Source organism: Saccopteryx leptura, chromosome 4 (genome assembly GCF_036850995.1).
Source record: "Saccopteryx leptura isolate mSacLep1 chromosome 4, mSacLep1_pri_phased_curated, whole genome shotgun sequence".
NCBI lineage: Eukaryota > Metazoa > Chordata > Mammalia > Chiroptera > Emballonuridae > Saccopteryx > Saccopteryx leptura.
Genome location: NC_089506.1, coordinates 23,430,750 through 23,457,195, shown reverse-complemented (window position 1 = coordinate 23,457,195; position 26,446 = coordinate 23,430,750). Strand labels below are relative to the sequence as shown.

The window sequence follows — 26,446 nt, the reverse complement described above, 5'->3', positions numbered from 1 at the left end:
TGACTCACAAAAGAATTTGAATTTAATGTTTGGTAGAAGGTTTAGTTTTGTGTTTTTTTTGTTTGTTTTTTACAGAGTCAGAGAGAGAGTCAGAGAGAGGGATAGATAGGGACAGACAAGCAGGAACAGAGAGAGATGAGAAGCATCAATCATTAGTTTTTCGTTGCAACACCTTAGTTGTTTATTGATTGCTTTTTCATATGTGCCTTGACCGTGGGCCTTCAGCAGACCGTGTAACCCCTTTCTCAAGCCAGAGACCTTGGGTCCAAGCTGGTGAGCTTTTGCTCAAACTAGATGAGCCCGCATTCAAACTGGTGACCTCGGGGTCTCGAACCTGGGTCCTCCGCATCCCAGTCTGACGCTCTATCCACTGTGCCACTGCCTGGTCAGGTGAAGGTTTAGTATTTTTTAAAATAAGTTTTTATATTACATTTTGGCTTTACTAAAGACTGAATCCTAACTTTACTTATTAAAGTATAATTTCATTTATAGCTGAGATGGCTACATGATTTCAAATTTGCTCTCTTCTGGGAAACTCTAGTTGTATCTCTTGAAAAGAGTCAAAGTTTCTTATTTGTAATTATTTCAAATTTCAACTATATATTGCTTAAAATATAAATCAAGATTTTAAGACTTTCATAATTTAAGAGTCTTAGTGTCTGGCTATGTCTCAATTCTGTGGTTTGTATTTAATTTCTAGTAGAAACCTGTGGTTTATAATTTCCCATTATCAAATAACATACATTGACACTTGTATATTCACCATTTATTCATTTTATCCACCCATTCCACCAATGGTAAGCAATTCTTAGAACCCACTATATGCTATTTGTAACAATAAAGGTGAGAATACCCAGGAAAAAAATCTAGGCCCTTTTGGCTCTCAGTCTTTTGAGCAAAACTGGCATTTACTTTTTTGTGTTTTTTTTTTGTTTGTTTTTTAAAATTTATTTTACTTTATTGTGTTTGCATAGATTCGAGTGTCCCACCAAGTACATCTACCCCACCTCTGAGGTCCCTTCACCCTCCCCTTTGCCTCCTCCCCCAGATGCCCTCCCTGCTGCCCTCCAGGGTTTGCTTTCCTGCTCTCTATAACGCTGTGTTATATATAATTTCACCAATCTCTTTCCCTTCTCTGATTCCATCCTCTCACCCCTTTCCCTCTGTCCGCTTTCCCTCTGGTTACTTTGATCCCTCCTCTGTCTCTATTCTGTTCCTCAAAAACTGGCATTTAAATGTAATGTTTTTGCTACTTTGCTAATAGTCTTCACTTATCTCTAGAGGACTCTTATTATAACTTTAATTATCTAGGACAATTCTCAAATTTTTACTTGTGTCCCCTGAAACTGTTTTGAAAAATTGTGTCTCTCCTTGCACATATTTAAACTGACAACCACAATTTTCCAGCAAAAGTGACAAAGGATAGGATTTCTGGCATATTGTAGTATTTCAATAAAATATATTACTCTTTAAAATTTAAGGGAATCTAAAATGTCATTATTAATTAAAAAAAACACAATTTCCATGATTGGGAATTTAATTATTTTCCTTTGAACTTGTTTGTCCATTCTGTTACTCCCTCTATATTGGCTAATATGTATTTTTATGCTATATATATATATATATGTTTTACTTTTGGTGATGGGTACACAATGCAATCAACAGTTTAAATGCTACAGAAATGTTTACCTGAAACTTATGTACTATTTATTCATTTTAGAGAGGGGAGAAGGATAGGGAGAGAGAGAGAGAGAGAGAGAGAGAGAAAGAGAAGGAGGGGAGGAGCAGGAAGCATCAGCTCCCATATGTACCTTGACCAGGCAAGTCCAGCGTTTTGAACCGGTGACTTCAGTGTTCCAGGTCAGCACTTTATCCACTGCACCACCACAGGTCAGGCCAATATGTACTCTTATTAATCAGTGTCACCCCATTACATTTAATTGCTAAAAATATATATATTAGAAAATATCGGGGAAAAATATATATGTAAGTTAGAAATATTTTTCCTACCTGACCAGGCGGTGGTGCAGTGGATAGAGCATCAAACTGGGATTAGGAGGACCCAGGTTCGAAACCCCAAGGTCGCCAGCCTGAGCACGGGCCCATCTGGTTTGAGCAAGGCTCACCAGATTGAGCCCAAGGTCGCTGGCTTGAGCAAGGGGGTCACTCTGTCGGCTGTAGTCCCCCCTCAAGGCACATATGAGAAAGCAATCAATGAACAGCCGAGGTGCCGCAATGAAGAATTGATGCTTCTTATCTCTCTCCCTTACTGTCTGTCTGTCTCTCTCTGTCTCTGTTACACACAAAAAAAACCCAACAAAAAAAAGAAATGTTTTTTCTTTTCCTGTGACTAAAATGCTCTAAGTATCTTGATAACATTATACGGAGTGAAATTAGTAAATCAGAAAAAACCAAGAACTACATGATTCCATACATTGGTGGGACATAAAAATGAGACTAAGAGACATGGACAAGAGTGTGGTGGTTACCGGGGTTGGGGGGGAGGGGGGGCACTAAGAAAACTAGATAAAAGGTGACGGAGGACAATCTGACTTTGGGTGATGGGTATGCAACATAAGTGAATGACAAGATAATCTGGACATGTTTTCTTTGAATATTTGTACCCTGATTTATTGATGTCACCCCATTAACATTAATAAAAATTTATAAAAAAAAATGCTCTAAGTAAAAATAACCTCCTGGTTTGAGATATCATTACAATTATTATTTGCACACAGTTGATTAGAATAACTTACATATGGGAAAATTTGGATTAAAATTTATTTTATGTGTAATACTATAATTATTCAATAGAAATCCATTTTTAAAATGAAGTAAATGGCATGTTGTCTTCTTTCTTCCTCTAGTGGTTCTTTAAGCTGGAGATATGTATTAATTATTGATAAAATGAAACAGGATTTGGCACCAGTTTCAGCTCTTATTTTAGATTTTGTAGCTTTAAGTGCTGAGAAATAAATGGCCATATAAATAAATTTATTCTAATGTAAGTTTTGTGATAGCAAAATCATCCAGGTTATATGCCAAAAATCACTTAGTGATTTGTCATCAAGCATCCATCAATTGATAGTTCTAATAGGTCAGGGGTCGGGAACCTATGGCTCGCGAGCCAGATGTGGCTCTTTTTTTTTTTTTTTTTTTTTTTTTTTTATTTTTCTGAAGCTGGAAACGGAGAGAGACAGTCAGACAGACTCCCGCATGCGCCCGACCGGGATCCACCCGGCACGCCCACCAGGGGGCGACGCTCTGCCCCTCTGGGGCGTAGCTCTGTTGCAACCAGAGCCACTGTAGCTCCTGGGGCAGAGGCCAAGGAGCCATCCCCAGCACCTGGGCCATCTTTGCTCCAATGGAGCCTCGCTGTGGGAGGGGAAGAGAGAGACAGAGAGGAAGGAGAGGGGGAGGGGTGGAGAAGCAGATGGGCACTTCTCCTGTGTGCCCTGGCCGGGAATCGAATCCGGGACTTTTGCACGCCAGGCCGACGCTCTACCACTGAGCCAACCGGCCAGGGCCCAGATGTGGCTCTTTTGATGGCTGCATCTGGCTCACAGACAAATCTTTAATAAAAAAAATAATGTTAAAAATATAAAACATTCTCATGTATTACAATCCATTCATTTCCTACTGCTCGTGTTCATGGTTGCGAGTGGCTGGAGCCAATCACAGCTGTTCTCCGGGACAACACCAAATTTTTATTGGATAATGCATAACATACACGGGTCATTGTATGGCTCTCATGGAATTACATTTTAAAATATGTGGCGTTTATGGCTCTCTCAGCCAAAAAGGGTCCCGACCCCTGTAATAGGTCCTCCTTCAGTTTTGTTTAAAAGCAAAAGAATGGGAACTGTCTAACTAGCCAGAGGATTTGTTACCTGGTTCTTTCTTTCTTTCTTTATTTTTTGGTGACAGAGATAGAGACAGAAAAGGACAGACAGGAAGGAAAAGAGATGAGAAGCATCGATTCTTCGTTGTGGCACCTTAATTATTCGTTGATTGCTTTCTCATATGGGCCTTGAAGAGGGGGCTCCAGCAGACCGAGTAACCCCTTGCTCAAGCCAGTGACCTTGGGCTCAAGCTGGTGAGCCTTGCTCAAACCAGATAAGCCCATGCTCAAGCTGGCTACCTCGGGGTCTTGAACCTGGGTCCTCTGCGTCCCAGTCTGATGCTCTATTCACTGCTCCACCATCTGGTCAGGCTGTTACCTGGTTCTTAACCATTGACTTTTTTTGTTTCTAGGAAGGCTGTACCAAGACTTAGCAAGTGTCTAATTATATCATTTCCCCATTTTTCTATAGATATTTTCTTTAATCTGATGCAATCAGACATGGTTAAAAAATAAAAATATTAATTTTAATACACCTTTGCCAATTTTTTCATAAAGTGCTTTTATTATGTGTAGAAATATGTTTTTGTTGAAACTCAGGGATATCCACATGCTGGGCCGACCAGTCAGGGCTCTTAATGCACGTTTTAAGTAGTGTAAAAACCACTGAGAGGCCAACCGGCCAGGGCTTTTCATGTGTATTTTAAGTAATATAAAAATCACTGAGAGGCCCTGGCCAGTTGGGTCAGTGGTTGAACGTTGTCCCAGGTTCAGTTCCTGGTCAGGGCGCACAGGAAAAGCAACCATCTGCTTCTGCCCCCACCCCTCTTCCCTGCCTTCCTCTCTGCAGCCACAGCTCGATTGATTTCAGTGCGTCAGTCCTGGGCACTGAGGGTGGCTCTGTGGAGCCTGTGCCTCAGGAGCTAGAAATAGCGTGGTTGCCAGCATGCCCCAGACGGGCAGAACATTGGCCCCAGATGGGGGTTGTCCATTGATCCCGCTTGGGGCACATGTGGAATTCTGTCTATCTGCCCTCCTCTCACTCGGAAAAGAAGGGGAAAAAAACACTGAGAAATAAGTTATAGAATGCATACTAAAAATACTAAGGTAATTGAGATGAAAATTATGTGGATCAAATAAAATTTATTTATTATATAATCTAAAAAACAAATATGCTGCTTATGTTACACTTCACCCTTATAAATTACATAATAAAATATTTATGAAGTGAGGGATGTGTTATTCCTTTTGTAAATGTATGTGCCATCATCTTCTGATCTCAGATATTCAGCTTTTAGGTAGAAATAAAAGGGAATGATTCAGAAATAATTCCATTAATAAATAACTTTATTTTGGGGTAATTAATGGAGAAGGATACCTGTTGTTAAAAATGAATTGATATTAAAGCTAGCTAGGATTTTTGTAATAGGAGGTAGAAATATTAATCTGTTTAAAAGATGTAATGATAATTGACTAATTAGAATAAAACTTTCATGATATGATTTGACAAAATAGGTTTTTACTACAATGAATAATTCACACTTAACCTAAAATAGTTCGTATTCAGTTTTTGTCTGTGGTTTTTATGGAGCATAATTTGAACTATGTATTTGGTAGTCCTGGAAAATGTTTCTATTATATGTAAAAGAATCAGCCTCCTTAATTGATACTGTTTCAGCTCTTTAATGTGCTTTTTCTTCAAGTTAATAAATATTCAAGGAATGAGTTTTAAGAATTGCTGGAGAGGATTACCTATATTTAAACATTTGAAAATAATCTAGTTTTATCATTACATATTTCTTGCCAATGTTTCCTTTATTTTGCATTCATTCTTGGAGGTAGTGTGTGAGGATGGAAGAGAGAAAGTCCTTTTTTAAAAAATTTTTATTTATTGATTTTAGCCAGAGAGGAAGGGAGAGAGACTGACAGGAACATCAGTTCGTTCCTGAGTGTGCCATTTTTGTGTGTTCTCTAACCAACAGAGCTATCTGTCCAGAGCGAGACAAAGTTCTTTCAAGGACACTGCTCTCAACAGCCCATGGACTGTAATGTGTCAGAATTTACAAGGTCCTAGCAGGGGCCAGAGTCTCCCATTTTTAGCTCTTAGAAAAATATTTAAGACTGGAAAAGACAAGAAGCCTCAGTTATCATTTATGAAGGCTACTCCCACATACTGTTTTCTTGACTTGTCCTTTTCTTGAGTCTCTAGTTTGTTATACCTCTAAGCAATGCATTATAATTTCTGGGTGCAGGGCCTGTTTGAGAGAAAATAAAGTATATATGGTAGGGGATCTATAAACTGATTCTTGGAAAGCCTTCAGTTGTCCCTTGTGTATTATTTTTTGAAGATCTGATAAAACCAAGAACTTAGTAAAAAAGGCAACAACAAAAAATCTCATCATAGTTTATTCATTTACTTATTATAGAGGAACTCTTTTAATTGTCCATGAGAATTACTTAGAAGTTATATGGAGAGAGTTCAATTAGGGAATTGTTTGATATACATACAGTGAGATTTACAGCAAGAAATACTAAAGAGGAAACAAAATTAAAAGCAGATTCAAGGACTTCAAAATCGTAGTACTGAAAAGATTTGGCACAGAAACATACTGCCCAACATATCTCACTAGCTCCTGAGATGGTTGTCATACCACAGCCTAGTAGTGTACATGATAGCAGCAACTGAGACATCAAAAAGATTAAATTGTGTTCAGTAGGCCTGTTTGAGTAGAAGAATTTCATTAACCATTAAAAATTTTTTTATTACAATTAATGTAAAACAAATTTTATTGCTTAAAAGAATAAGTGTAAAAAACCATTCTAAATCATCTTGAAAAATTTCTTTATGAAGGATGTCTCTTTCTCAATATGAGACACTACTTTAAGTTCTTAGATGGCAAATCAGTGGTGTACTTTTTTTTTCTTTATTTTTTCTTTTTTTTCTGAAGCTGGAAACGGGGAGACAGACAGACTCCCGCCTGCGCCCGACCGCGATCCACCCAGCATGCCCACCAGGGGGCGATGCTCTGCCCATCTGGGGCGTCACTCTGTCGGGACCAGAGCCACTATAGCGCCTGGGGCAGAGGCCAAGGAGCCATCCCCAGCGCCCGGGCCATCTTTGCTCCAATGGAACCTCAACTGCGGGAGGGGAAGAGAGAGACAGAGAGGAAGGAGAGGGGGAGGGGTGGAGAAGCAGATGGGCACTTCTCCTGTGTGCCCTGGCCGGGAATCGAACCCAGGACTCCTGCACACCAGGCTGACGCTCTACCACTGAGCCAACCGGCCAGGGCCTTTTTTCTTATTTGTATCATTATTTATTATTTATTTTTAAGTGAGAGAAGGAGAGAGACTCCCACAGAGTCCCCTACAGGGATCCACCAGGCAACCCCTGTCTGGGGCCAATGCTCAAATCAGCTAAGCTATCCTCAGCCCCTGGGGCTAGGCTCCAACCATTTAAGCCATTGTCTGTGAGAGGGGAAGATGGAGAGAAGGGGAAGAAAAGCAGATGGGTGCTTCTCCTGTGTGTCCTGACCAGTGATCAAACCCAGTGTGTCCACACGCGTGGCCGACGCTCTATCCACTGAGTCAACTGGCCAGGGCAAAAGGTTTCGTATTAAACTTTTTAAAGGTATATACTTTTTTACATTTACTTTTGATGCTTTTTTAAAATTGAGATATACTTGACATGTAACATTGTATGAGTTTTAGGTTACAATAATAAAATATAGTATTGTTAACTATAATTACCATGTTATACATTATATTTCTAGGACTTACTTATAACTGGAATTTTGTAATTTTTTATCTCATTTACCCATTTTGCCCACCCCTCATTCCCCCCACCACCAATCTGTTCTTTGTAAGTTCAGAATTTTTTTTTAATTCCACATATATGTATGTGAGATCATACAGTATTTGTCTTTCTCTCTCTGACATCTTACTTAGCATGTTGTCCTCAATGTCCATTTTGTTTCAAATGTCAAAGTTTACTCTTTTTTTATAGCTATTATAAATAATATTCTGGGGCAAGTTTTTTAATTTATTAAACTTTTATTTATTTATTTTTAAAGAGACAGGAAGGGAGAGAGAGACAGAAACATCGATCTGTTCTTGTATGTGCCCTGACCAGGGATTGAACTGGCAACCGTTGCATATCAGGGCAAGGCTCTTACCAACTGAGGTATCTGGCTAGGACTTAATTGATTTTATTTTTTTTAGAGCAGTTTTAGGTTTATAATAACGGCAAAAAGCAGAGTTCTCACATGTTCACTCGCCCACATCCAACCTCCCATCCAGTCTACATCCTGCACCGTAGTGGTACATGTTAAAATCTTTGAATCTGCATTGATACGTCTTATCATCCTAAGCCCCTAGTTTATGTTATGATTCATTCTTGTACATCGCATGGGTTTGGACAAGTGTATAATGAATATGTTCATCATTATAGTATCGTGCAAAATAGTTTCACTACCCTAAAAATTCTCTGTGCTCTGCTTGTTCGTTCTTCCTACTTTCTTAACCCTTGGGAACCAGTATATTATTTACTGCTTCCATAGTTTTGCCTTTTCCAGAATACCGTAAAGTTGGTATGTAGTCTTCTCAGATTGGCTTCTTTCACTCAGTAATGGGCGTTTAAGGTTCCTCCACGTTTTTTCATGGCTTGATAGTTCATTTCTTTTTGTGCGGAATGATATTTCACTGGATGTACCACAGTTTATCATTTCACCTACTGAAGGACATCTTGGTTTCTTCCAAGTTTTGGTAACTATGAGTAAAACTGCTACAAACATCTGTGTGCAGGTCTTTGTGTGAACACAAGTTTTCAACTCCTTTAGGTAAATACTAAGGCGCATAATTGCTAGATCATATGATAAGACTGTTTAATTTTAAAAGAATCTGCCAAATTGTCTTCCAGAGCAGCTGTACCATGTTGCATTTGGTGTCTTCATGTTTTTTTAAATTTAATAATTTGTCCTGGATGTCTTTTGAAATTAGCACATAAAGAACATTTGCATTTTCTTTTTTAACATCTGTATGGTAGCATATAGATGTGCTACAGTTTATTTAAGTGGCCGCTTGGGTTGTTTCTAATATATTTTTTTTACAGACGATGCAGCAGAGACCTTGTCACTTTTCTGTGTTGTTCTGTATATCTGTAGGGTAAATTCCTAGAAATGGGATGGCTGGGTCAAAGGGTTTAAATATTTTTATATTGTAAAATTGCCCTCCCTTGGAGTTGTATCAATTAATATTTTTTTGAATTTTTATAAGTTTATTTGAGCCAAACTGAAGACGTGCTGGGGAGCCAGATCTCACATGCTCTTCGGTTGGTATTCTATTCGTCACAGTAGTGTGCGAGAGGGCCTGCTTTCCGACAGCCGCACCATCAGTCCTGATGGGTTTTGTCAGTGTAATTGGTGAACAAGATCGTGGTGGAGGTTGAGTATCTTTTCATGTTTAAGGTTGTTTACATTTCTTTTTTTCTGAGTTTTATGTGTTCATATCTTTGGGTCATTTTCCTGTTTGATTTTTGGAGCTGTTAAAATATTAGGAGGATTAGACCTTGTGCTGTTACTTGGCAAATACTTTCTCTGATTGACATTTGATTTAATAAAACTACAGGTTTGAACCTGTTTCTGATTTTATAGTCCATTCTCTTCATCACTGTAATTGTACTGCTTAAAATGATAATGTTCTACATTACTGAAAAGATTTATTTACTTGTATTATTTAATGCCTCGAGCATTTAAAAACTGTCCTCCTAATAATAATGTCTTCTCCCATTAGACACGTCATCAGCGAGGAGATACACATCCTCTAACTTTAGAAGAAATTTTGGATGAAACACAACATTTAGATATTGGAGTCAAGCAGAAACAATGGCTAATGACTGAGGTAAGAATAGGCTTAAAACAAAAAAAGTAGTTGATTACTGTGAAATGTTTGCTATAACTAGGGTTTTTAATATACTGAAAACTGATAATTGTTACTTTTTTTGAAAGAATTTGTATAGGGTCTTTGTTTTGTAAACATACATATTTTAAGATTATTTGACTTGGTTTTCATACAATCTTATATATCTATTTAAAAACATCAAAGGCTTGAACGTAAAAGTTATAAAAACCATTATATCCATTCCATTTAAGTTTTTACAGAATTGTTGCTTATTTTGAATTGCTAAATTTATAATGGCAGATTGTATTTTTTTTATATGTTTTAGGGCATTGAAAGCATAAGGTGTTGTAGGGATAGCAGCATATTTTGTTAAGTGAGATATTTTTATACTGTTACTACTATTATGACTTGATAGTGATGTTACTGCCTTTAGCAGGTAACTTGAAAGAATAATCATGAATGAACAGTGTGTATGTACACAGAACATTGGAAGAAAAGGAACCCTGAAACAATCAGTGACCATGCTAATTTGGAAGTGAATAACATTTAAATCAGATATTTGCCTCTTTTCTGTTTTTAAGTATGAAGTGATCACTGAGTTCCTTTCTTTCTTCCTCCCTTTCTCTCTCTAATACCCTTTCTTTCTTTTCTTTTCTTTTCTTTTTTTCCTTCCTTCTCTCTCTCCGCCCCTCTTTCTTTCTCTCTCTCTTTCTTTTTTTCCCTTCCTCCCCTACCTCCCCTTTCTCCCCTACTTTCCCTTTCTCCCCTTCCTTTCCTTCCTTCTTTCTTAAGAAAGACAAACAGGGACAGACAGGAAGGGAGAGAGATGAGAAGCATCAACTCATAGTTGCGGCATCTTAGTTCTTCATTGATTGCTTTCTCATATGTGCCTTGATGAAGGGGCTCCAGCTGAGCCAGTGACCCCTTGCTAAAGCAACCTTGAAATTCAAGCCAGCGACCATGGGGTCATGTCTGTCATCCCACATTCAAGCCAGTGACCCCGTGTTCAGGCTGGTGACCTTGGGGTTTTGAACCTGGGTTCTTAGCATCAGGTCGACATTCTACCCACTGCACCCAACACCTAGTCAGGCAAGAAGATTGCTTTCGAAGATCAGTGCTATATTCTAAAGACCAAATGTAAAATTCCTAAATATATAATTCAGTTAATTTATTTTATCAAACAAAATATTGTTCTTGATTTTCATAATATGAATGACCCAGTTAATCACTATCATTATAGATCATTTTATTAGTGATATATGAAGAGTGGTAAGCCACATTTAAATTTTGTTGCTATATTTTAATCTTGGAATTTCACAGACTTCAGACATTAAAGATTATATTTATTACTATTTTATTTTCCCTTCTTCCTCCTTTGTTTCTTTCTCTTTTCAAGGTTAGGCTGGCAATCGCAAAAGAAAATAAATAGGGCTGCTCTTTCTTAAACAGCTTTCCTTCTGATATTAGCTGTACAGCAGCACTGTCTAGGCACATAATTATATTCAGAATTCCTGTATTCCTACTCAGTTTCATTCTTGAGCCGTCATTATAGGTAAATTTTTTATATGCACTAGCTTGGTCCTTTTCAGTTCTTTTTTTTTTTTTACAGAGACAGAGTGAGTCAGAGAGAGGGATAGACAGGGACAGACAGACAGGAACGGAGAGATGAGAAGCATCAATCATTAGTTTTTCATTGCGCATTGCAACACCTTAGTTGTTCATTGATTGCTTTCTCATATGTGCCTTGACCGCGGGCCTTCAGCAGACCGAGTAACCCCTTGCTGGAGCCAGCGACCTTAGGCTCAAGATGGTGGAATTTTGCTCAAACTAGATGAGCTCGCGCTCAAGCTGGCGACCTCGGGGGTCTCGATCCTGGGTCCTCTGCATCCCAGTCCAACGCTCTATCCACTGTGCTACTGCCTGGTCAGGCCCTTTTCAGTTCTTATCACAGCTGCTAGTGCCCTTTGATACCAAGTAGGGCATATTGATATGTTCACCCAAGGTTAATGTGCTCACATTATAATGCAGTCAATTATACTTTGAGGGTGGGATAGTCAGTCCAAGTTCATTTTTAATTTTAGTAGGTGTTTTATTGATTCTTAACTCTTTGGTTTTCCAAAAAAATATGGGTACATCTTTCTTGAAAGCAGTTGTGATAAAATGGTTTCTTTCTCATCCAGAGAGTTTATGTAGTATATAGTGTATTGATTTGAATCCTGGGTGTTCAGTATGTTAGATCTGCTAGCTGATAGTCACAGAATACTTTTAATTTGCCATTGTATTGGCTATACTATTTTAAAAATAATTAGTAGAATTTAAGAATGTATATATAAGGTTTCCTTTTGTAATATATCCAAATTGTGTCACTGTTACAGGCATTAGTCAATAATCCCAAAATCGAAGTGGTAGATGGAAAGTATGCCTTCAAGCCCAAGTACAACCTAAAAGATAAGAAGGCCCTGCTCAGGCTCTTAGACAAGCATGACCAGCGCGGCTTAGGAGGGATTCTGTTAGAAGACATAGAGGAAGGGCTGCCGAACTCCCAGAAAGCTGTCAAGGTAACCTCTTTTCTCTCTGTGCCGTAATATAATTTGAACTAATAATGTAATCGTGGTTTTATTTATTTTTTTAAAAATTTATTGATTGATTTTTAGAGAGAAAGAGTGAGAGAAATATCGATTTGTTGTTCTACTCATTTATGCATTCATTGGTTGATTTTTGTATGTGTCCTGATCAGGGCTTGAACCACAAGCTTGGAGTATTGGGATGATGCTCTTAAGCACTTGAGTTACCCGGCCAGAGTGGTCACCTTGGTTTTAAAAAAGAGGAAGAATTTAAAATTTTTTATTTGTAAAGCATTCATCATATCCACTTGGGGTTATGGTGAGATAGTGAAAAATTTGAAATTTGTGTTTGTGCTACAGAGCAGGACAGAGCGTAGCCGTTTTTGTGTCCCTTTGACAGCTCCCTCTTGGGGTGATTTTGCCTATGGTTGCTGGACTCCAGGCTGTTTCTGGAGAGTTTTCCTCAAAGGCATTAATGTTTTCTCATAAGTTTTTGTGTGTGTACAAGAACTGCTTCAACAATGCTGGTAGAGGTTGCTCGCCTGAGGAACCAGAGGCATTAAAACACAAAAGCATTGACTAGTAATCTTGGTGTTCTGAGTTCCTGAAAAGACTATCAGTAAAAGTCATCCAGATTACATTTCCTGTTTGAATTTGGAACTCACGTGGGAAGGCTGTAGTCTCTGTTCTTCACCGGTGGTGATGATAATTGCTAACCTATAAGCAGGGTCATCCATTTTGTTACCTGTGGAGAACTTTCTCCTTTCACGTTTCCTTCTTGGTCATTCAGTTACACATATTAGACCTTTTGGTATTGTCCCATAAGTTCCTGAGGCTCTATTTATATATTTTTTCAACCTGTTTTTTTGTTTGTTTTTTTATTGGTCTGTTGTCAAGACCACTGCCTTTTCTTCCTTACCTCCAATTTGTTAAGCCAGTTGGTAGATTTCTATTTTAGAGATTGTATTTTTCACTTCTAGACTTTGTGTGTGTATGTGACAGGTACAGACAGGAAGGGAGACAGATGAGAAGCATCAATTCTTCCTTGCTGCACCTTAGTTGTTCATTGATTGCTTTCTCATATGTGCCTTGACCAGGGGGCTACAGCAGAGTGAGTGACCCCTTGCTCAAGCCAGTGACCTTGGACTCAAGCCAGCAACATTGGGCTTCAAGCCAGTGACCATGGGGTCATATCAATGATCCCATGCTCAAGCCAGTGACCCCGTGCTCAAGCTGGTGAGCCCGAGCTCAAGCCAGATGAGCCTGCGCTCAAGCCAGCGACCTCAGGGTTTCGAACCTGGGTCCTCTTTGTCCCAGTCCAATGCTCTATCCACTGTGTCATCGCCTGGTCAGGCTCATTTCTAGACTTTTCATTCTTTACTGTTTCTGTTTTCTTTGTTGAAATTTTGTTCATTCATTACAAGGAAATTTTCCATTATCCCCTTGAGTATAATTTCTCATAGCTGCTTTAAAATCTTTCTTTTCTAATTTCATCTTGGGGCTGGTTTGCACTGTCTTTGTCTCTTGAGTATGGGTCGTGTTTTCCTGTTTCTTCATATATCTAATAAATTTCTATTGTGTATTGAACATTGTGAACTGTATGTATAAAGATTGTTTTACTCTTCCAGAAAATGTTTGTATTTTTTTGTATTTAAGTGGGCAGTTATCTTGGCTAGACTCCACTCTGAACTTTGTCTTCTCTGCACTGGGTGGGTGGCATATGATAGCTCTATTTTGTTCTTTTAGCTTTTTCGCTTTTAAAAAAATGTCAAGTTTATAGTAGTTTTTGTGGTAAGGGTGGTCTCTTAGGAGAAACTTGATCATTGCTAAAAGCAGAACCCTTTTAACATTTTTAACTTAAAAATATCTAAACTTAACGTGCACAGATGTTGCAAATAAAATGTGACCAAAGTTTCTAAATTGTGTATTTAATAGCATGTTAAAATGTAGAACTACTGAATAGCTGAGTTGCTAGGTACATTTCCTTCTCTGTTCTTTTTTCCCATTTTCATAGGGACCAGTATTATTACTATGCAGTATGCTTTGCATGACATTCTCAAGTAGAACAGTGACACCTCTTCTTTAGTGGCTCTATTCCCTAAGGAGTAGAGCTGGAGGGGTCATGAAAAGTACAGTCTATTTCATTTTAAGGTGGGATTATTTCTAAATTGCTTGAAACCCAGAATTTTTGTTTTATTCTTATCACCTGGGTCCAGTGGAGTCTGTTTTATTAATTTTAAAAAATATTTTAAGTTGTTATGAATAATTTACATAAAAATAAAAGGATGGTGCAAACCATCTTTATTAGAAATTTTAATAACGATTTAGCATAACAGATTTCTTATTGGTACTTTTTGGCACAAACACACATCAGAGAGATGAAAGAATACTATTATATGTCCTTTTAGCAAAGTGAGATGACAAAGGTTCTAATCATAATATTGTATGATGAAGTCCTTCCTATTGAATAACTGGATAAAAATGTTTTATTTCCTCTGTGCCCTCAGAAATATGTTGTTCACTCATTGATTCTTAATCTTGAAATTATCCATCCTTGGCATTATCATGTAAACACTCACAGTTTGAGACTTTATTTCTGGGATGAATTTTACTGTCTTCAGTAGAGTCCGGAGTGCTGCTCTCTGGCTTTTTGCATTCTTGTTCTCATTCATTAATAATAGTGAAACATCTTCTGTTAGTTTTCTTGTCATTGCTCTGAGTAATAGAAAATAAAAAATTCTGAATTGTCAGCTGTGCTCAATAAAGCTAGAAGATAACAAAGAGTTTCAGTTTTTTATATCTGCTTAAAAGATGATGCAATACTTTGGGCAGTGGAATAAAAAAACTGAAATGTGGCTATTTATCTCACTATTATATCACAATCCTAGGTGATTTGATTACTCTTTCATTTTATTTTAGCTTTTTAAACATAATTGAAAAAAAATTGAGGTTTAGTTGCTTCTGTATGTGCCTTGACCAGCCAAGCCCAGGGTTTCGAACCTGTGACCTCAGCATTCCAGGCCAGTGCTTTATCCATTGTGCCACCACAGGTCAGGCATAATTGCGGCTTAATGATGAGTAAGTAGCAAAATATTTCAAGGTAGAGGAAAAATAAGAACACTAAAATCCTACCATTTTTCTTAGGTGAATAAAAGTGTCCAGTGGACCCAAATCATAATTTTCACCATATTGAATTTTATTTATTTATTTTTAATAAGTAAATTTTCTTTTCTTTGTTTATTAAGTGAGAGTCAGGGAGGCAGAGACAGACTCCCGCATGTGCCCTGGCTGGGCTCTACCTAGCAAGCCCCCTACCGGGCAATGTTCTGCCCATCTGGGCCACTGCTCTGTTGCTCAGCAACTGAGCTATATTTTAGAGCCTGAGGCTGAGGCCATGGAGCCATCTTCAGCTCCTGGGGCCAACTTTGCTCAAACTATTGGAGCCATGGCTGTGGGAGGAGAAGAGAAAGAGAGAGATTGGGGGGGTAGGGGAGAGAAGCAGATGGTCGCTTCTCCTGTGTGCCCTGACCTGTAATTGAACCCGGGACTTTTACTCACTGGGCCAACACTGTACTACTGAGCCAACTGACCAGGGCCTAAATTTTCTTTTTGTATTTTTCAAGACTTCTAAGAATAAAAGTCTTGAGATATCCTTAAAAATAGAACTGCTCAAGAAAGAAACTCAAGAACTAAAATTGGGTCTAGTGGACCTGAATGGTATTCTGAGGGTAAAAGAAATGGGAATTCTTTGTTGTAAAAAAATAAATAAAAAATTGGGGGGTGGTAGTGGTGAGATAATTTGGTGTAAACTAAAAGAATTTTCTTTATCTTTAAGGCTTTAGGGGACCAGATACTATTTGTAAATCGTCCTGATAAGAAGAAAATTCTTTTCTTCAATGATAAGAGCTGTCAATTTTCTGTGGATGAAGGTAAGCCTTTCTGCATAAATGCTTTGCAAGTGTGCTACAAACCCAGGGTGACAAAATTTATAATACAACTACAACTTTTTAAATACTGTTTTTTAAAACAAATTTTACCATTGTCATCTCTTAGAACAAAGCTAATTGGTTCTTAGAGTAATTTTAAAGATTTTAGGTTAAGTGTACTTGCAGTCATGGTATAGCAGTTTATGATTTTTTAAAGTTATAGCTCCTGTGTAGCAAACAAGGGAGGTTTCTTGCTTACTTAATTTTACAGATATCTATATCTTGATATAAAAGCTTGATGCAGGATGGGAAAAAGAACAAACTTGTTGCTGACTTATATTCTCCTAAGTAACTTGCTTTTCGATGATCAAATTGGGTAAGGAAGGGATTATTATTTTATTTTTTGATGGGAACTAGAGATTTATTTTTGTGAAATGAACAGAATAGTTCAAAGAATTCCCTGTGCTTTAGTGTTAAATCACCACACCTGTAAGGTGTGTAGTAACAAAGAGTGGGATCAGATCAGTGGGATTTTTGCCTTCACTGACATACATCAACACTGTTGTAAAATCTTGAGCAATTTTTAGAAAGCATACTATTTTATAGGAAATTATGGCTTTGTGAAAAGTATCAAAGTTACAAGGACTTCATGAAAAGTTTTGTTTCTTCATTTTTATAGAATGTAATTTTTCTTTGTTAAATTATTTAAAATAAATGATAATTTAAATGTAAATTAGGAAAATTAGATAAAATAAAATTTACATGAAACATCGCTACCCAGTATATCATTAAGATTTTGGTGTATAAATTTTCAGAGATTACTTTTTTATTGTAATTGTAGAGTTGGATATTAAGCTCTATGTTTGTTATCTTACAAATGTGTGTTGCTGCTTTAAGTATTTTCCTATGGAGTGTTTGGTTCATAAAACATCTTGATAGTCATAGCTTTAGGGTTTATCTATGACCGTTATAATGTGTCTCTCGTGATTGTATTAATTTACTTAAAGTCCAGCTTTATCTCTTGTTACTATCTTAACCCCTGTACCTTTTTAAAAATGGGATATATTTTTTCCCATTATTTTACTTTATACCTGTCTTCGTTTGAGGTATTTCGTTTGTAGATGGCATGTGGTTGGTTTTAACTTTCTGAATTGGTTCTGAGTATTTTTTCTTATCTTTATTATATGATGTATTCTCTCCATTACTTAGAAATTGTATGATTTGGGGGGAAGTTATTCTAAAGTGTTTCTCTTTATATCTTTAAATAATTTGTTAATAAACTTTGTTTTCTTTTTACTCCATATATGACACCTGCGATTCATGAATCCATTTATTCAACAAGTATTTGTTTACAAAATTAAGTTTAAATGATAGATACTTGTGGTAAAGATATTAAACAAAAACAGCAAATGATTGGCCCAGATCAGTTGGCTCAGTGGTAGAGCGTTGGCCCGGCGTGTGGAAGTCCTGGGTTCGATTCCCGGCCAGGGCACATAGGAGAAGCGCTCATCTGCTTCTCTACCCTTCTCCCTCTCCTTTCTCTCTGTCTCTGTCTTCCCCCCTCGCAGCCAAGGCTCCAATGGAGCAAAGTTGGCCCGGGCGCTGAGGATGGCTCCATGGGCCTCCACCTCAGGCTCTAGAATGGCTCCGGTTGCGGCAGAGCAATGACCCAAATGGGCAGAGCATTGCCCCCTGGTGGGCATGCCGGGTGGATCCCGGTCGGGCACATGTGAGGCCCTGCTTCTCTCTTCGGAAAAATACAAAAAAACCAAACAAACAAATAATTGAAAGAGAAGGTATTCTGGCTATCCATTGCTGTGTAACAATTCCCCTCAAATTTAGTGGCTTCAAACAACTTATTAATTTATCTTTGTTCCATATTTGGACTCAACTGAGAGTGGTTCTTACTTGGCATCTCTAAATGTGTTTGCAGTCAAATAGCAGTTAGTGTTGAAGGCTCAGCTGGACTTGATGTCCAGGATGGCTGGAGTTGATGATTGCTGGCTTTGAGCTTGGTTGGGCTTCTCCATTTGACGTGTGTTTCTTACAGATGGGTGGCTGGTTTCTGAGAAGGAGAGTCCTAAGAGTGAGCATTCTGACACTGGCTGGTTGGCTCAGTGGTAGAGCATCAGCCTGGCATGTGGGAGTTCTGCGTTTGATTCCCGGTCAGAACACACAAGAGAAGCAACCATCTGCTTCTCCATCCCTCCCCCTTCTCTTTCTCTCCCTCTCTTTCTCTCTCTCCTCTTTTTCTCTCCCTTTCTCTCCTCCTCTCTCTCACTCCCTCTCCTACAGCCATGGCTTGACTGGTTCAAGTGCACTGGCCCTGGGCATTGAGGATTGTCGCGGTCCAGCCACGACAAGTCTGTTATGGGGTCCTTGAACGGGAAAGGTATGGAATTAAATAAATGATAAAGAATTAAAGATATATACATAAAGATGGGTTCAGGAGGACCACACGGCAAGCAGTCTCTACTGCTCCTAAGCCGATGCAATGGCTGCCCCCAGAAGCACATCCGTCTTTATTTAGGGGAAAAAACGTGGTCCATTAGCAATTCAATTGTTTCCGAGACAACTCAAAGACAACCCCCATCATACCATTTAGATCTAACTTTACACCAATAAGAAACTAGCTTCCAGCCTCCTCCGGAGAACATGGATGGGACAAGCAATAATCAGGTATAGCTCTTTGTTAACTGGGCAGGTGAGATGGATGGTTAGGCCCAGCACCTGTCCCCTGCATATAAAAACACCTTGTTTATATTTCGGTCCCCAACAGATCCCCCTTTTGTATTTATTAAAACTTCAAGTTTGTGTGTTGTGATTCATACTCATCTGAATTCCCATGTTTGGATTTGGAGGCAGACCGGAAAAATATAAAATAAACAACAATATTAAAACAGCCAATGCTAATAGATACTATAACAAGTGTCCTAATACAATGAAGTGATTAAAACCTATTAGATTATCAAGCAAAGTCTTAATACAACAGGATCTAAAATAAAATTTTTAGTCTTAAATGTCCTTAACATGTTAATGTAATTTTACCAAGTCCATGTTGACACCATCACTGCTTCATATTATTTGTAAATGTAACCCAATCCTATTTCAGTCTGAGAAGTGTCCCAAAGAGCAAGAGTCACACACATTCAGGAAAAGTCCACAAGGCACTGGAGTTGTGGTCACATTTCCATGCTTTGCAGCTAGAGTCCAAGTCCCAATGACCACTGCTTCTAGCTGGTAACAATTCAGGTAGACTGGAAAAGCCGTCTGCAGCATGTGTGGATACGGAGCTTCTGTTTTCTTTAAACTGGAGAGGTGAACCCAGGGTGCCTTTCCCTGGAGCTCTGCAACCATGGCGTGGTGAAGAGAACCTGGGGATACACTATGCTGGGTAGCAGAGGTAAATTTGTCTAAATTAGGAGCAAGTCCCAGCCTAAAATGGGGCTTTGAAGCAAGAGGAATAAAGGAAACACTAAATATTAAACAAAGCTGCAGAAAATAAGACTATCAACACCCACAACAGAGATCTTGGAGGGATGAATAAAAACCTGAATATTCAGGCAAGGCATATAGTAAGTGGCCCTTGTGTCCCTAAGAAATGAGATCAGTTTACCTGCTACTTGGAAGAAATACTCTAGGCTCGTCCAGTGATGTGAGATGGGGCTGATGGCCCTGGGCACCTTTAGTCTTCAGTGGCAAGCCTCAGTAGGCTGGCAAGGTCAGGTCACAGGTAGCTGGAGCAGGGCTGGAAGAGACTGAACCCTCCCTTGGAGGAGTGAGGGAGCAGCTTACCTTCCAGTGTCCCCTTTTTTCACAGCAAAGGCATGTCCCTGATGGGGGCAGAGAAGCCTGGCAGGCTTTAGCTCAATGACCTTCCTTTCCACTCTTGAAGCAGGGCCCTGATGGAGTCCTATGAAGCCACTTCGGGGTGTTGGAGCCTTTATGGGCGTATGCCAAGAGCTGGTATTTTGCCTGATCTCTTTTTGGGCTCTGTCTGCCTTTTCTGTTCCTCTCTTGGTCATTATAGACCTTAAAAGCCATGCTCAGAAGATCTCATTGAGGGGTTTGAGGGTCCCCATCTGCCTATATAAACTTTTTCCATGTATCTGGAGCTAATTGGAAGAAAAACAAAAACAGCGTTATTATCTGGATAACAGATTTGACAGAGAAAGGGACGAGAGCATAGTAAAACAAGCCTTATACAATTGCTCTGGTGAAGTGAGTCTCTCATCCAGGGTCATGGTGTCTCACCAACCGTTCAGGAACCCACCAGGGAGCTTCAGCAGACCTAGGAAAAACACACACATATCCCCGGCCCCATAAGAGAACAGGGTCTGGCCCTTGCCAGATTCCTGTGAGCGGGTCCCTCCATCGCACCTCAGGGAAGGCTTTCCTTGTAGGATTCCAGAGTCTCTCAGCTGCTGAATAACCCTGTACATCAGTATTCAGAAAATTTAAAGTAAAAAGAGCATGACAAAGATTTGCAGGAGTTTGAGGGTATAATTCCCCCTTTTTAACTTTTTCTAATTGATTTTTTTTTTCCCTTTTTTTTTGTATTTTTCTGAAGCTGGAAACAGGGAGAGACAGTCAGACAGACTCCCACATGTGCCCGACCGGGATCCACCCGGCACGCCCACCAGGGGGCGATGCTCTGCCCCTCCGGGGTGTCGCTCTGTTGTGACCAGAGCCACTCTAGTGCCTGGGGCAGAGGCCAAGGAGCCATCCCCAGCGCCCGGGCCATCTTTGCTCCAATGGAGCCTCGGCTGCGGGAGGGGAAGAGAGAGACAGAGAGGAAGGAGAGGAGGAGGGGTGGAGAAGCAGATGGGCGCTTCTCCTGTGTGCCCTGGCCGGGAATTGAACCCGGGACTTCTGCATGCCAGGCCGACGCTCTACCACTGAGCCAATCGGCCAGGGCTCTAATTGATTTTTAAGCATTTGATGTGCATGCTCTACAATGCTTTGACCCTGGGGATTGTAAGGAATTCCCGTCTTTAGATCAATTCCAAAAGTCGGACAAAATGTAGTAAATGCTTTTTCTACATATGCAGGAGCATTATTAGTTTTAATCAGTTTAGGAAATCCAATAATAGAAAATGCATACAGACAATGAGCTATAACATGCTTAGCAGACTCTCTTGTTCTGGCAGAGGCTACTTTACTATAAATCTAGAATAAGTATCTACTGTAATGTGGACAAAGGACTGTTTACCAAATGAAGGTATATGAGTAACATCCATTTGCCAAAGTTGTCCCGGTAGGAGTCCTCGAGGGTAACTCCAAATGAAGGGACAGATTGTAGTATAGGACACCTTGGACAGGATTTTACAATTTGCCTTGCTGCTTCCCGAGAAAGTTGAAACTGTTTATACAGGGCTACAGCGTTCTGGTGTTGAATAGTATGAGACTGAATTGCTTGATTTGTCATGGTTACTCCAATAATTTTCTTTTGGGTAGCTTGATCGACAAGGGCATTCCCTTGTGCTAAAGCTCCAGGGAGCATGGAGTGAGCTCGAATATGTCCTATAAAACAGAGCTTTATGTTCACGTACAAGTCTTTGAAGTAGGAGAAATTGCTGAAATAGTTCCTCATTAGCAGTTGTCCCTAAGACAACCGTCTCTACGGTGGAAACAACAATAAGTAAATATTTGCTGTCTGTGTACAGATTAAAGGAGAAACATGGTAAATGCTGAAAAGTCATAATAACGGCATGTAATTCTACTCTTTGAGCTGATTTTAAGGCGACGGTTTCAGTATAAACTTGTCCATTGATTATTAAGCTGGCTATTCCTGAGCTGGACCCATCAGTAAAAATTGTAGGCGCTTCAGGAATGGGCTTATTAACAATTGTCTTAGGAAATACAAATGTAGTAATTAATGAAAATTGAATTATTTTGTCAGCTGGGTAGTGAGAATCAATCTGGCCTGTAAAATTTGCAAAAGCAATTTGCCATTTAGTGGAAATTTCCCAGAGCCATTGTTGTTGATCCTTTGAAAAAGGAACAACAATAATTTGAGGCTCAAAACCTATAAATTGTAAAAGTCGCCTACGCCCCTTGATAATCAAGGAGGCAACAAGATCAAAATACGGAGATAAAACTTTTTTAGGAGTAACAGCTAAATGAATCCATTCAATAGGACCTGAAGCTTGCCACAATAGTCCCGTTGGAGTGTAACTCGAGGGACAAATTAATAAGGCAACTGATTCTTCAGGATTTATGCGTTTTAGTTGTGCTTGTTGCAAGGCTTTTTCTACAAGCTTTAAAGCTTGCTGTCCCGCAGCTGTAAGTAGCCGAGGAGAAGCTGGTTCAGCCGAGCCTCTAAGAATATCAAAAAGTGGCTTCAGTTCCCCAGTAGTTAATTTCAAGGAAGGTCTAAGCCAATTAATATCTCCTAATAATTTCTGGAAATCGTTCAAATTTTGCAAATGATCCGTCCTGACTTCTAATTTTTGTGGACGAATTTGTTGTCCCTCAATAATTTGTCCTAAATAAGAGAAAGGCAAAGATTGCTGTACCTTTTCGGGAGCTATATAAAGTCCTGATTCTTTCAAAGAATATTCTAGTTGTTGTAGAATAGTCAGCACAGTGTCCTTATCTGGATGAGCAATAAGAATATCATCCATATAATGAATTATATATGCTTTAGGGTGCTGCCTTCGTACTGGAGAGATAGCTTGAGCAACATTTTTTGGCACAAGGTAGGACTGTTAGCCATACCTTGAGGCAAAACTCTCCACTGGTATCGCTCCATTGGAGCCTGGAAATTAAGTGAAGGAACACTGAATGCAAAACGCTTGCAATCATGAGGGCTTAAAGGAATAGTAAAAAAGCAATCTTTCAAGTCAATAATTACAAGGTGAAAATTCCATGGAATGGCAGTAGGAGAAGGGAATCCTAGCTGGAGAGGACCCATAATTTCCATAGTCTTATTTATTTCTCTCAAATCTTGTATTAGCCTCCAGTTTTCTGATTTCTTTTTAATGACAAATATAGGCGTATTCCATGGACTCTTAGATGGTTCAATGTGCTCAAGCTGTAACTGCTCTTGTACCAATCAAGCAGCTGCCTTAAGTTTCTCCTGAGAAAGGGGCCATTGGTCTACCCATACAGGACTGTCTGATTTCCAAGTAATTGGATCTGCACAATGCATTATTGGAGTAGCAGGAGCTATCAAGGCCCCTACGCTAAAATTTGATATTCTAACCCCTTAGTGGGCAAAAATTCCTGGTCAAGCATCTGAGTACTAACTAAACTATTAGGGCTGACATGCAATGCTCCCATATTTTTAAAACTTCTCTACCCCACAAATTAACTGGTAATCCAGGGAGCACATAAGGCTGAAAAAGTCCAGAATGACCTTCTTTGTCTTTCCATTGTAAATAACTAGAGCTTTGTTGAGGGGATTTCCTCTGCCCTATACCTTGTAATTCTGTGGTTGCTGCATGAGTGGGCCAGGAAGGAGGCCAGTGTAGCTTAGCAATAACAGATACATCAGCTCCAGTATCTAAAAGTCCTTTAAATTTACATCCTTGTATTATTAGTTCCATTTCAGGGCGTTCCTGACCTATTTTTCTAATCCAATAGGCAGCATCAGTGGAACCAAATCTTCGATTCTCTCAGGGTCCCTTTTGTAGGGTTTGGCCCTGTCTTAAAAGAGGTAAAAGGATTAATTGAGCAATTTTCATGTCAGGGGAGATAGTGATTATATTCCTCAGAGTGTGAGCTATTACTTTTAATTTCCCATATATAACCTGAATCAATTACTCCAGGGAGAACAAAAAATTCTCTCATAATTAAACTACTTTTGCCTAATAAGAGTCCTACTGTGTTACTAGGAAGTGGCCCCAGAATTCCAGTGGGTATAGCTTGAGGTCCCATTTCTGGAGTGAATACGAATTGGGAGGTGGGACTGAGGTCCAGTCCTGCACTGCCTGTTGCTGCCCAGGACAGTCGGGCAATGTTTGGCCTGCTGGAATCAGAATTTGCCGAGGAAACATCGGCATCGCCCCTGTTGTTTGATGGGGCTGGGGAGGGCCCCACTGTCCGTTTCCCTGAATCACTCGCCCGTTGGCAGTATATTTAGACTTACATTCACTTGCCTGACGTTTCCCTCTCCTACAGAGTGGGCAGAGGTCTGGAGTTTTAGGAACTGGCTGTCCATGAATAGGAGGCTGAGGCTGATATTCAGGGGGAGTAGGGCAACTTTTAGCAAAATGTCCCACACCCCGCATTGGAAACAAGGTCCATGAGCAGCAGCACTTTACTTTTTCCATTTGTTTTGCCTTTTATCAAAATATTCTGGAATTCCTGCCTTTGCGTCTGTGGTAAAAGCACGAGCTTGCATGTGTGAAGTCCCAGCATCGGCACATATTCTGATACGGTCCTCTATATCTCCCTTCTTGCGGTGAGGCCCAAGTGCAGCCTGACAAGCCGAATTGGCATTCTTGTACGCTAACTGCTTTATTAGCATTTTTCCTACATTTTTATTCTCTACTATTTTTTCGACTGCTTGAATTAGCCGTGAAACAAATTCTTGAAATCGCTTGTCTGCGCTTTGTCTAATTTTACTAAATTCTTCCGTTTTTGCCCCTGGAGTAGGCAGGCATTTCCATGCCTTTGTGGCTCTTTGTTAATTATATTATAAGTAGTTAGTTGATACTCTAATTGAGTTGCCATATGGGCATATTGTCCTTCTCAAGTTAACATATCTATAGTAAAAGCAACCTCCTCTTGCTAGTTTTTCTCATCCTGCTCCACAGCCTTTTCATGAAAGTCTGACTTCCACAGCAAATAATCACTTCCGGAGAGACAAGCACGAGCAATCGCCTTCCAGTCATTTGGCGGAAGAGCCTTTACACTAATAGTATTTAATAAACCAAGTGTAAAAGGGGCAGTAGGCCCATACTGAGCACAAGCAAGTTTAAGTTCTTTCAGAGTTTTCAAAGGTATAGGTTCATGTTCTCGCACTAATTTTCCTTCATCATTATGTCTTTCTACAAGAGGAAAACAGGTAAAGCCATTTATTGTTTCCCCTGTATTTTGAGCCTGGTCTATAGATAGTTGGACCGGGGATTTTCCAGATTTTGAGCTATAGACTCTGGAATTAGCCCGATAAGGGTACGGAGGAGCAGGGGGTTAGATGTAGGAAGGAGCCGAGGGTGGTGGAGGCTCCGCGGTTAAGGCAGCCATAGCTGCAAAATTTTTATTCCCCGGGTCATTCTCAGACTCCAGGTTGTTTTCATATTCACATTTCTCTGTGTCCGGCTCGCCCTGATACTCTTCAGACATCGATTCATCCTCATATGGAAACATTTCTACAAAAAGGTCCCTTATTTTTGATCCTAGTATTCCCATAGTTATTTACTCCCAAATTATTACTATACTCTCCCCCACACTGTACTTAAAAGCTCCACTCTAAAAGCTTTAACTTACTTCGTGTGCTCACTTCTGGGGGAGTTCCATTACCTCTCCGTTTTCCCTTTTTCGATGGCCACACGTATGGGCGCCAATTGTCACAGTCCAGCCACGACAAGTCTGTTACGGGGTCCTCGAATGGGAAAAGGTATGGAATTAAATAAATGATAGAGAATTAAAGATATATACATAAAGATGGGTTCAGGAGGAGCACACAGCAAGCAGTCTCTACTGCTCCTAAGCCGATGCAATGGCTGCCCCCAGAAGCACATCCGTCTTTATTCAGGGGAAAAAACGTGGTTCATTAGCAATTCAATTGTTTCCAAGACATCTCAAAAACAACCCCCACCATACCATTTAGATCTAACTTTACACCAATAAGAAACTAGCTTCCAGCCTCCTCTAGAGAACATAGGTGGGACAAGCAATAATCAGGTATAGCTCTTTGTTAACTGGGCAGGTGAGATGGGTGGTGTTAGGTTCGGGGAGGTGTGCTGTGGCTGCCAGAGTTTAACTCTTGAAGGAGCAGGAACAGGGAAGGGCTGATAAAGTCCCTGTGAGGCTGAGAACAAAGAGATCAGCACAAAGCTGAGCAAACATCCTGCATTTTATTGGTTAGAGACCCTTATCAGAAATTTATGTTTGAAATTCTACACTGAGCTAAACCCTTCCCCTGTTGCTATGCTGTGCGCGACCTCCCTAGCGAATAGCTAACTGCCACATCTGCTTCTGTATAATGCTTGCTCACTTAGGATATATAAGGACCTAGTTGTAAGCGCCAGGCGCGACTCGCGTTTGCAGCC

At 39.6% G+C, this 26,446-nt stretch overlaps 1 protein-coding gene across 1 annotated transcript in view; it reads left to right on the top strand.

The window, feature by feature from the left end:
- The window catches only part of GTF2E2 (general transcription factor IIE subunit 2), a 65,442-nt gene that overhangs the window by 25,292 nt on the left and 13,704 nt on the right, over window positions 1-26,446 (top strand). The window contains exons 4-6 of the mRNA XM_066380283.1: window positions 9,629-9,736; window positions 12,112-12,294; window positions 16,136-16,229. Of these exons, the coding sequence (XP_066236380.1) occupies window positions 9,629-9,736; window positions 12,112-12,294; window positions 16,136-16,229 (385 nt within the window). The remainder of the gene's footprint in view (window positions 1-9,628; window positions 9,737-12,111; window positions 12,295-16,135; window positions 16,230-26,446) is intronic.